The following is a 12144-nucleotide window of genomic DNA, read 5'->3' on the forward strand; positions in this document are numbered from 1 at the left end:
GGCCAGTTCATAGCATTTGGTGACCACTTTAAAATTAGCATTCTGATTATGGGAAACACTTCAGTGGCTAGAATGTGGGGTTAGAGATAGGGGTGGGGGTGGGGGGAATGAGTTCTATGAGCAGAGTTGTGCTGTGTGAAAAATGATGGAGCCAAAGGGAAAGGTTCTTTGGGTTAGGTTCCCTGAGTTTCACCACAAGCCTGGAAGGTCTTCTGTGAGCAGTTGAAGGTTTGCAGTGTTTGCTAGGTGTCATCTCTGATACTTTACCAGTCATCACTGTATAATTTCTCTCTGATAGAAGAGCAGGTGCATATGTGTTCAAGATAGGATGTTTTTTTAAATGCTGACTACTGCGAGTCCAACTTGAAAAGATTCCATGGGTCTTAGACTTTTTCTTCTGGAGAGGAAGGTGAGAAAGAAAAGTGTTAAGAACGAAGTAGAGGAAAAGCTGTGCTAAGGAGAATGTGCAGTGGCAGAACATGAAGCAAAGGAATTCTCTTTCACTGTGGTCTTCTTGGGCAGGGAGATTCTGGCAGACAGAAGGCTAGTCTCTAAAGATGATCCTCATTCTAAGTCCCAGATCTCATATTTATATATTCCTCCAGGTAACAGATAGTGACTTGGGGACTTAAATGTAAATACCTGAAGTTGGCCTAGCAAGACTCTTTAAAAAAGACTTGGTTTCTCCAAGACCCAAAACATAATACACTTGTGTCATTTATGTCTCTTAAGTTTGTGGTGACTTGTTACAGCACCAGCAGGGAGCCAGTGCTGTGGTTGTGGACCATCCAGAGATAAAGTACATTCTTTGGTTTAGAGGGACTTTTAGATGGACTCCTGAGCCGGATTTTGAAGAATCTGAGGCTCTACATCTTTTTTTTTTTCCTCCAGAGCTGAGGACCGAACCCAGGGCCTTGCGCTTGCTATGCAAGCGCTCTACCACTGGGCTAAATCCCCAACCTCTCTACATCCTTATTGTGGGATAGCTAGCAGGGGGAGTGGGATAAGGAAGGAGGGAGGAAGGAAAGAAGGAGGGACATTGAGATGAGATCACTGCCCATCCTAGGAGTAGAATGAGGTGAGTAAAGTGAGCAGCAGTCTTAACAGGGGCTTTTGGTAGTTCCTCTAGTAAAGAACCTAGAAAATAAGCATGAGAAGATGGGGAAGCCTTTCCCACACAACAGTTAGTGCTTGTTTGCATGTGTTCTTATGCCTTTCTGTTGTCAAACTCAGACCTTTTGTGGGTAAGAATTGAACTTTACTGCTGCCAATCATGTTCCTAGTATAATACACATAGAGAGTGGGTGCTGTGGATCTTCAACAAGCTAATCCAGCCAAGAGTAAGCATGCAGGAAGGGATGTCATCACTTCTAACAGTCTTACACCTAAAAGACTGATGAGCACACCAGACTAAGCCGGGGATCATAAAGACAAAAAGAGAGAGCATTGTAACTAATGTATGATTAAGGAGGTGACAGTTACGACAGTGTGTACATGGTAGTTTTGATATTTAGCTCTGTTCATCACACTGACAATCATTTTAAGGTTGGTTTTATATGTTGCTAAGGTGGGTTGGAGGATTGTCTCTAACATCCTGTATGAAGTGATTGGTTCATTTGTTCAAGTACAGTTTGTTGTACTTAACACGATGTTTTGGTTTCGATGGGCTACTTTTGTCCTGTGCTGGTGGTACACCATGAGTGACAGTAGCTAGAAAGATTCTCAGTGAGTACTGCTTTGTACTCCATCCCCCTTATCACTTTCTCTGTCTGCCCAGTGCTAGGATTCAGCATTAAATATGTCTGCCTCCCAATTCCTGGGATCAAAGGCATGAGATCCCAAGTGCGGGGGTTAAAGGTGTGTGCCACCACCGTCTGGCCTCTAGTGGCTAGCTCCACACTCTGATCGTCAGGCAAGCTTTGTTAGAGCACAAACAAAGTATCACCACACTGTTTTCCATTTCTATCTCCTTTTCTCACTACAACAGTCCATTAGTAGTGAAGGACTACATGTACTCAGTGCTGTGTTCTTGAAAAAGTTCGACACAAACATTGTCTTATTTTCAACTTTAAATATTCTTTTAAGATATCTCTTATTAGGGGGCTGGAGAGGTGGCTCAGAGGTTAAGAGCACTGGCTGCTCTTCCAAAGGTCCTGAGTTCAATTCCCAGCAACCACATGGTGGTTCACAACCATCTATAATGAGATCTGGTGCCCTCTTCTGGCCTACATGCAGGCAGAACACTGTATACATTAAAAAAAAAAAAAAAAAAAAAGATATCTCTTATTAGTATTTAGCCCAGAAAACTCATATTTTTGAATCCTGACATAAATGGAGAACTGAAGGTTTCAGAGTAGCCAAGTATGGTTTATTTCGTAGGACTAAATGGCTAAAGGCTTGCAAAACTAGGATGCGAAGTTAAAGTTGACATGAACTAATTTCTGTGGCATACTCTTAAAGCCACTTTTCATGATTCCTGTGTTCCAGAATACCTGTGTTTGTGTTTGTGTGTGTTGTGTGGTGATGGGAGCATTGCAAAGCAACAGTGCAGTGTCTTGAGAACACATTCCTTGTCAAGTAGTTGTCAACAGTACTTGAGTTCTCCAGAGCAAAGTTTTTGGTTTTCAGATTTATTCATTGGGTTACTGAGTATGCACATTCAGCAGCATAGTTAGGAACTTGTGATGTATATTCATAGTGTCTGTCACTGCCCAGAGAAATTGGTAGAATGATGTATGTATTGAAGTGTAATGAAAAGCAAAGAGGTCAGGGGGAAAAAAAGTGAAATTTCTGTATGCCTGCTGCTTTTGACTGATTCCTGGAGAGTGAAAACTGGAATTGTAATTCGTTAAGATGCTGTAGTGTGGGACACGTTATTATTGTAACACAGGTTGAGGTCATTTTGGGTTTCTTCAGACAGCACGACCAAATGTGACCAGACTCATTTTCTGCTCCATAAAACACCAAGACTAGAAGCCTGCTTTCTCCCAGTGCTCACTGCAGAGCTGGACTAAGTTCCTCACTAAATCTGGTTTGCTACAAGTGGGCTCCTGTAGGTACCCATGAGCTACAAGGATATGAAGGTGACCTTTTAACAAGATCATTGGAGACATCACCCATTGGAATGGGATTCCCTGTAGTATGTGAATGGTGACAGTTATCAGTGTAAGAAATAATTTGTGTTCTGCAGGGCTTTATATCTAACAGAGGAGGTGAGGAAGGAAAGACAGTTGAACATGAAAGGGTGATTAGAGCTGGGTTGACACATGGAGTGTATATGATTGAGCTGCGAGGAGGTGATGTGATGCCTGTGATGTACTGGTGTGACTAGTGTTAGTATACATTGGTGTAGATAGCAGAGTTGGCACAGAGAGACAAGAGTGCCTTTAAGGTATTTTGGAGCAGCAGCACCTTGTAGCTGAGGGACTTGGGTTAGTAAGGAAGAACTATACAAATGGTCTTTGATTTGAGAGTCACTAAGGTTAGCCTATGTTCCTTCCTTGGGTTCACCCCCAGTCAGAACACAGGATTTAAGACTGTAACTTGGGCTAGGTCAGCTCCAGCTGGCCCTCTGTGGTTGGATAACTTTGTATAGGATGCAACCTGTCCTATCATTTATAGCAGCTGTCAGGAATTCTCTAGGTTTTGCATCAGAAAGGATATCTTATGCCTGTCTGAGTTCCACAGAGGTCTGCAGACTGAAGACATTTTCTTGTCTTGGTGAGAATCCATTTTCCTTATGAATATGTCTTAGACTCTTGCAGCCTGTTATTTTGTTTGTTTCCTCTGATGTCATGTCTAATCTCTCTTGCCTTTTCCATGCTTTGTCACTCCCCATGTTGATCATGGCCTCCTACTCCATACTGGGAGATCTGAAAGGGAGTTAGCCGACCCCATCCACTTGAGTCTCAGAGCTTGCCATGCACAGGTCCCGTGACACAGAATAGCACACACAGCCTCACTGTCCCTAACTGTTTTTTATGGTACCTGTTTCCCCTCCCCTCCCCTCCCCTCCCCTCCCCTCCTCTCTTCAATAGAGAAGGTTGAGGGCCTGGGAGATGGCCAGTGAGTAACAGTGCAAGCACGAGGAACTGAGTTACAATCTCTACTTTCTATGCAAAAAACTAGGTACATTTGAATGCTTAGTCACCAGGGAGTGGCACTACTTGAAAGGATTAGAAGTGTGTGTGGCCTTGTTGGAGGAAGTGCATCACTGCTGGTGGGCTTTGAAGTTTCAGAAGTCATGCCAATCGCAGAATCTCTTCCTTAGCTACCATTTTAGCATCTGCCTGCATGACACAGAGATGATAATGGACTAAACCTCTGAAACTGTAAGCAAGCCCTCAGTTAAATGCTTTCTTTTATAAGAGTTGCCATGGTCATGGTCGTAGTAATGGAATGGTGACCAAGACTGTTGAGAATGTCTTTTATTGTATTATTAATAGCACTGGACCATAATAAATTCCTTAGTAAGTATAAAACTTAAAATTTTGCCTTACATTAAAAGTTAAAGTGTCAGTTAATTTCTAAATTAAAAGAAAAGCTTTTTTAAAATGTGAGTTAGTGTTTTACTTTCGTACATGTTAGTGTACCATGTACCTGTAGTGCCTGAGGAGGTCAGAAGAAGGTATCAGTTTCCTTGAAACTGGCGTTACAGACAGTTGTGAGTTTTGCTGGGAACCAAACCCAGGTTCTCTGCAAGAACAACAAGTGCCCTTAATTGCTGAGTTATCTTGCAGAGTTTTAAAAACTGGTAATTTTTTGTTGTTGATATTTTAATGGTTATGTCTGCTTCCTTTAAGAAAATTTTCTTCATCACTGGAGAGATAGTACAGTGGGCTGTACTTTGTATGTCCTGTACACAAAGTGCAGCATGTAACTGAATCTCATCCCTACATAGCTTACACATTTGCAATCATTTTGGGTATTTTTTTCCTGGGCTTCCCCATGGCAGCGGGTACAAGGAACAAGACCATTCTAAAGCTTGCCTTCTCGTAGCCCCAGGAAGAATTTCACCTTCCCAGTTGACATATTATAAGGCATCTGTCTCCCAAACTCTGAGAGCATAGTAAGTGTTAGAAGCAGTGGGTTTGGAGGCATTTAAAATTGCCACATGCTAATGTACAAAGCAGATCAAATTGATTATGACCAATCCATCGAACACCTCATAGTTTTTTTTTTGTTGTTGTTGTTATTGTTTTGTTTTTAAAGAAAGATATTAATGTTATAGCCTGGTCTTTCAGAAGATCTTGGTTCAGAAAGTGGAACCTTAAGAGGTCTGGTTTGCTCTGACAGAATTGAGGTGATGTGAAGGTAGAATTGCTGAAATGTCTTATGTTTATATTGCCTTGTTTGCCAATAAAGAATTGGGAAGAGAATATTTTTATGTTTTTTTCCTTCAAAGTTTTCCTTGTTCATAAAAATATTGCTGCATGAGAAATAATAATTCCAATATGAGATTAAGTAACATTTTATTTTATGTGATGTGCTTATTAAGATTTCTCATAACTAACTACTGGACTTTTTTTTTTTGATCTATAACCATCATTTCTCTGGGGGTATGTTTTAGGGCATCATTCAGAAGATAGTGGACAGTCACAAAGTAAAGCACGTAGCCTGCTATGGATTTCGCCTCAGTCATCTGCGATCAGAGGAAGTTCACTGGCTGCATGTGGATATGGGAGTCTCCAGTGTGAGGGAGAAGTATGAACTCGCCCACCCACCAGAGGAATGGAAGTAAGAGTCTAATTCATTGTGGTGTGACTATGTTGGATTACTTTGTGAGTTAAAATATGCAAAGAGGACGAATGTGTGTGTCAGCTTTTGTGCTGCTTGTGGTGATCACTGTATAGAGGAGATTGACTAGTAGTTACTAACCAGCGATCTCTTTAGAATATGTAGTTAAACATGTCTCTTTCCTTTCCTTGTCTTCTGTCACCATGGTCTTTGTTGATCACAGTTGTTCTCAGTGCTTTGATGCTTGCACTTCCGCCTGCTGCTGTATGATCCAGTGTTGACTTCTCATATAGTGGGGCTTGACTTGTCCAGGAGGAGATCATAGCTGACGGATGGTCTTATCAGTGGGCCGAGAGCATACTGTGTCCAGTAACCTCAACTGAAAAGAGTGGCACACAGTTGTTCACATATAGGATGGCAGTGGGAGTGAGCTTTAGTGATTTCTGCTCAAACAGGAATAAAACTGAAGTTATTTTAAGATGATGTAAAAGAATTCCCAGGCATTTATCCTTTTCCTGTTATTACCTATTAATTTTTATGAGTAAGTGAATCTTTTCAGTTGAAAAATCTTAAATCTAAAATACTTAGTTTTTTTTTTGTTTGTTTGTTTTTTGTTTTTCGAGACAGGGTTTCTCTGTGTAGCTTTGCGCCTTTCCTGGAACTCGCTTTGGAGACCAGGCTGGCCTTGAACTCACAGAGATCCGCCTGGCTGTGCCTCCCGAGTGCTGAGATTAAAGGCGTGCGCCACCACCGCCCGGCTAAAATACTTAGTTTTGAGAGAAGTATATTTTTAAAAAGTGGACCTCTTCCATGTTGTACCCTTAGGTATACATTCAGGAAATTCAGTAGCTTAAACAAGGTCCTGGATCAACAGGGAAAGCCAGATTATTTAGATGAAATACAAATTTATACAGTTTTGTGTCAGTTGTATAGTTCATCAGAGAATGCAGTGTATTTTTGAATCTGTCAGATAACTGGGGTAAGCAAGCTATTCCTGGAGAATATAATTAGGTTGGTTTATATCAAATGATATAGAAGGAAGATTTGACTTCTAAACACTTAATCAGACAATTTAATGTTTAAAAATTAAATATCTAAATGTCAAATAAAAATAATGTCAGTTTTTCACTTGCTGCAATTATGTTACATTCTTTTTTTGCACAGACACCTTAGGGAGAAACTTCATTCTCCTAATTTATGCTCAGGGAATTTCAGTCTCTTGAGCACCAGTTTTTCTGTTGTTCTTCTAAGCCAATTAATTTTACCTTAAATCAAGTAAAATAGAGTAGCAATTACTATTTGTAAAACAAGATTCGATGTTTGAAAAATTAGTAACCCATGAATGTAGAGTTGAATATTGCTGAAAACATTGTAGAGATGACCAGAGGAAGCAGACTCATCTGCATAAAGAATGTAAAGATGTAATATACCTCCTCCTTCCCTCTCGCCCTTGTGATGTAGATGTGGAATGTGTATGTGTACATGCTTGTACTTGTGCCTCTGCTCTCTATTCAGTCTTCACATGTCCTTGGATGGGGCACAGAGAAACCAGAAGCAAACTACTGCAGTCATCTGGGTCAAAAGCCTCAAGTTGGTGGACAGAGAAGAGCAGGGGTGGCGGGATGGGGCCAAGAGTCTTCAAGGCAGTGCTTAAAAAGATTCTTGAGGGTCTAATTTCAATGTTTGAGTCATTTCTGCTCAGAAATGCCCTGTGTAGCTTCTTTATGTGCAGGGCCAGCTCCAGAGGTTTTGCTGGTTTTGTAGTTTGGCTCCTACTGCTCCTCTCCTCCTTCTGCTCTGCTGACAGTGGTCCCTCTCAGGTTTCAGCTTCTACTAAACTCTTAAGTGTAGCGTGCAAGTGTTTTCATCAACCTGTATTAGAATCCGAGTCTCTTTTTTTCATGCTGTCTTTGGTACTTGTAGAGTAAGCTAGCTTTCCATCTCTTTCTAACTTTCTTGATCCTGCGTCCTCCTCTGCTTTTACCCTTTATGATTTTTCACTTGCCCCATTTGAGCCTCCAGCTTTCTTAGTGGCTTTCATAAAACATCAAGTGTGTTGCCTAAGTGTGTGAATATACTCTACTGCCCCGTGCCAGCGGGTGGTGGATTGCTTTGATTTCTGAGTGCTCAGCTGTGTTACCACCCCAGAGTCTGTGTTTGTTCACCTTTCTCCCTCAGGAACTGTCATACTCATCACTCTGTTTCTGCCTCTATTTGTGCGTGGGATTATATTGGTCTAGAGTAAAATATACTTTAATGAAAATGGAGTAAGGTAATATATTGATAGTGTCATTCTAATTTAACATGGTGATTTTGCTTGAATTTTCCCCATCAACCAGAGGATTTCTTAAGTGTTTATTCAATACTGGATGTTGACTTGTTCTCAGGCATCATGAGAAGAGCACCTTCCTTCCTTCCTTCCTTCCTTCCTTCCTTCCTTCCTTCCTTCCTTCCTTCCTTCCTTCCTTCCATCCTTTATAGGTTCTCAGTGTGTAGTCCTGGCTGGCCTGGAACTCACTATGTAGACCAGACTAGCCTAGAATTTACAAAGATTCCCCCATTTATAACTCCCAAGTGTTGAGATTAAAGGCATACCACCACACCAGATGAGAAAAGTAAACATTTTTATGATGCTTTTTTAAATTCTGTTCAGATGAGTCTTTGTCCTTCAGAGATTAATTGGTGTCTTCATCCTTTTTCGAATGAATGTATGTAGTTGTGTGGCCAGACATGGTGGTACATGTCTTTAATCCCCGTACTTGAGAGGCCAAGGCAGGAGGATTGCCCTGAGTTTCTGGCCAGCCTGGACTACCTAGTGAATTTCTGGCTAACCAGGATTTCATAGCAAGACCTTTTATCAGAACAAACAAACAAGAAAAGGTAATGGGAAGTGAATGTGTTGTGGGTCCCTACACAAGATTCTTTTTATGCTGTTCCAACATTAATTATATTGTTTATATTATTAGTCTGCTTGGAAATGACGTATTAATGTATTCAACTAGTTTTTTTTTTTTTAAACATCCTGCCTCTGATTCTGTGTTTAAGATTGTAATATCCTCATTCATACTTCACGTTGTGACACATGCATTTTTTTTCTTACATTTCTCTTGTCAGTAACATATCATGATCCAGAGGGAGTACCATGGTGCCAGTTCAGTGCTCTAAGTCTGCCTGTGCCCTGGCTGACTTTGACACTTTGGAAGAACACTGTCTAGGTTGTTTTTACTGCCCTTGATTTGGGTTTGTCTGCTGTTTTGTCATTAAGATTATTTGTTTTTTAAAGCTTATACAGTCAAGGTGTTCTTTTTGTTTCGATTTTTTGAGACAGGGTCTTTCTATGTAGCCCTGGCTGACATGGAGAGCTTGCTATGTCAAACAGGCTGGCCTTGAACTCACAGAGACCCTCCTGTTCTGGCAGAGTAAATTTACCAGGGAGCCCTGTTGGGATCATTAGACTGTGGTGGGGACATTCAGGTTTCTCCTGTTACTGTTTCCTCTCTGTGAGACACAGACCATGCAGAGAGCGTGGTTTTCATTGCACTATCATCCATCAGTCAGAGCATCTGTTAGTGAGTCTGCCTTGCAGTGATTGGTATGTTAATTTTTACTAGATGGGTGTTTGCGTTTTCACCTTTCTGTTTTGTTTTTTTGATTGGATGTGTAAGAATGAGTTTGTGCACACCATATTGTATTGCTTGTGAGGGTTATCTGTATTGTTAATACTTTGTTTAGCTGTACTTTGTGCTAATCTGTCTTAGTATCAGGGCTAATAGATCTTTTTAGTGCACTTTAGCTTTTCTGAAACAGTTTAACTTGTAGGCATCTTATGCTTACAATTGGTGTGAGCTCCAGGAAGCAAGATACCAGTGGCACTACAAGGACAGATTGTTTTGAAGCGGTAACAAAGGAAACTTTATTTGGGGTATGTTATATTTAACTGGTCTTTGGAAATCCATGGAGAAGCAACATAGCTCTTAGCATGGTAACAGAAGTGTAAAGAAAACTCTGAGCTTTATGAAGAGGAGGCATGGGGAAGTAGGATGTGGGTGTCTTGTGTCACAGGCTAAGGACTACTGATTGGAATTAAATAAGACTGGGGTTAAATTAGAGCACTCTGAAAAAAGAGTTTTTGTAAGATACACTGAATGTACTGTGTCCAAACAGAGTACAGAATCCTTTAGTACCTTTCTACAGCAAGCAAAGTGGATTTAGTTCCTCTTTGGGTGAAGTCATGGTGTCTCTTGTTTTATTCTGCTCTTGCTCACACTTACATGTTTTTGCTGGAGAGGAATTCTACGTCTACATTCTTTATTGCTTCCTAATAGCTATAGTTAATTTGCACATGACTGTGCAGGGTGTGTGTGTGTGTGTGTGTGTGTGTGTGTGTGTGTGTGTATGAAAACGGGTGAATATTAACTTGTCAATATTTCTTAGTGAGTTGCAAACCTCCTATTCCTCTCACTTCCCTCCTTGGCCCATACTGCCTCTTCATGGTGGGCCTAGTCAAGAGAAACTTTAACCCTGTGATATCATTTCTCTGCTCAGGACATGATAGTGCCTTCCTTTCTCCTTGAGAAAGCTCTGTAGTCAGGCTTTGCAGGGGATTGTGCGACCCAACTTCTCTCTGGATCTTTTTTTCTGCTCAGACTTGGCTTCTTCTGCTCTAGCTGCACTGGCCTTCTCAAGTGACCTACAGCGTCCTTCCTCAGTGCCTCAGAATGCCTCTGAGGATTGCAGGTGACCTGGTGTGTAGATAGTGAACTCTTCTCAAAAGTTACCGTTAGCTGGGCGGTGGTGGCGCACGCCTTTAATCCCAGCACTCGGGAGGCAGAGGCAGGTGGATCTCTGAGTTCAAGGCCAACCTGGTCTGTAAAGCGAGATCTAGGGCAGTCAGAGCTGTTACACAGAGAAATCCTGTCTCATAAAACCACACACACAGAAAAAAAACCAATACAAAAATTTTAGAAATCATTTGGATGTGGTGGTACATACCTTTAATTCCAGGACTTCACAGAGGCAGATACGGATCTTTGTGAGTTTGAGGCCAACCTGCTCTACATAGTGAGCTCCAGTCAGGTCTTCAAACAAACAAACAAACAAACAAAATAAAAATGAGTTTTCATAGTAGCATTATTCTAGCAGTCAAAAGGTTGAAACAGTTCCCATGGCCACAGTCAGTTTTGAGGATAAATAATGTGTCGTACCTTTTTTGTATGCCCTCCAAAGAGGATGGAACTGCTGCTATTAGTTGCATATACTCTTATTTCCATGTTGCTGAATGAAACACCAGACACTACAAACATAGTATGCAGTCCCTGGTGTAAATTAGCTGTGGGGGTGTTTGAGAATGGGCCAGAGTTGGGGCACCTGACCTGTGAGCTGTGGTGCAGGCCTTCATTGTTCTCATGCTCTGCCTTATCACAGAGTGACTAAATTGTAGCACCTGCTGCATAGGCACACGAGGTTTGTCCGTTGAAATATTGTTTGTGATCTTACTTTCAAAATTGTATTTCTAAGTTAGTTGGCAGTGAGGTACTCAAAATAATAAGGTAGTTGTAGACTATAAATTGAGAAAATCATTTATTTCTAATCATTTTATTTTGTGAATCATCTTTCAGATATGAGTTGAGAATTCGTTACTTGCCAAAAGGATTTCTAAACCAGTTTACTGAAGATAAACCAACACTGAATTTCTTCTATCAACAGGTATTAAAAACTTTCATATGCTTCTTTGTTTCTTTGAATCATCTTTATTTTGTGTTTTTATTTTAGAATAATATTAAACCTTGTATTTGAGAGACTATAAATATGGAGTAGTTCAGTGTTAAAAGAGGGTGTTAGCTCCTGAAAACTTGTTTTTTCCACTTCTTAAATTTTTGTATGCTTGGGCACGTCTTGAAAGATGCTTGTATTGTATGTGGACAGTAGGCCCTTGACCACTGTTCAGTGATTGTGCTTGAACATCAGTCAGTTTGTCATGTAGAAATTGCTGTCAGTGAACTTGGATAATTTTTCGTGCCAAGTTTCATAATAAAGGAAGATGAGACTTCTCATTAAAAAAGCCAAAGGCAATTACTTGTGGCATGTCTTAGTTACTTTACTTTTTCTGTGATAAGACACCATGACCAATGCAATGTATAGAAGAGAGAGTTTATTTGGGGCTCACAGTTTCAGAGGGTGACTAAGTGACCATCGGTGGGGAACATGGCAGCAAACAGATATGCATGACTCTGGAGCAATAACTGGGAGTTTATATCTTGATCTGCAAGTACAAGGCAGAGAGAGCTAACTGGTAATAGTATGAGCTTTTGAAACCTCAAAGCCCACCCCCAGTGATACACCTCCTCCAACAAGGCCACATCTCCTAATCCTTCCCAAATACTTCTACAAACTAGGGGCCAAGAATTC

At 40.9% G+C, this 12144-nt stretch overlaps 1 protein-coding gene across 1 annotated transcript in view; it reads left to right on the top strand.

Annotated features, from left to right (window-relative positions):
• Ptk2 (protein tyrosine kinase 2) overlaps positions 1 to 12144 on the top strand; it is a 226562-nt gene that overhangs the window by 87224 nt on the left and 127194 nt on the right. The window contains exons 4-5 of the mRNA XM_059247674.1: positions 5570 to 5736; positions 11355 to 11442. Coding sequence (XP_059103657.1) covers positions 5570 to 5736; positions 11355 to 11442 — 255 coding nt within the window. The remainder of the gene's footprint in view (positions 1 to 5569; positions 5737 to 11354; positions 11443 to 12144) is intronic.

Source organism: Peromyscus eremicus, chromosome 20 (genome assembly GCF_949786415.1).
Source record: "Peromyscus eremicus chromosome 20, PerEre_H2_v1, whole genome shotgun sequence".
NCBI lineage: Eukaryota > Metazoa > Chordata > Mammalia > Rodentia > Cricetidae > Peromyscus > Peromyscus eremicus.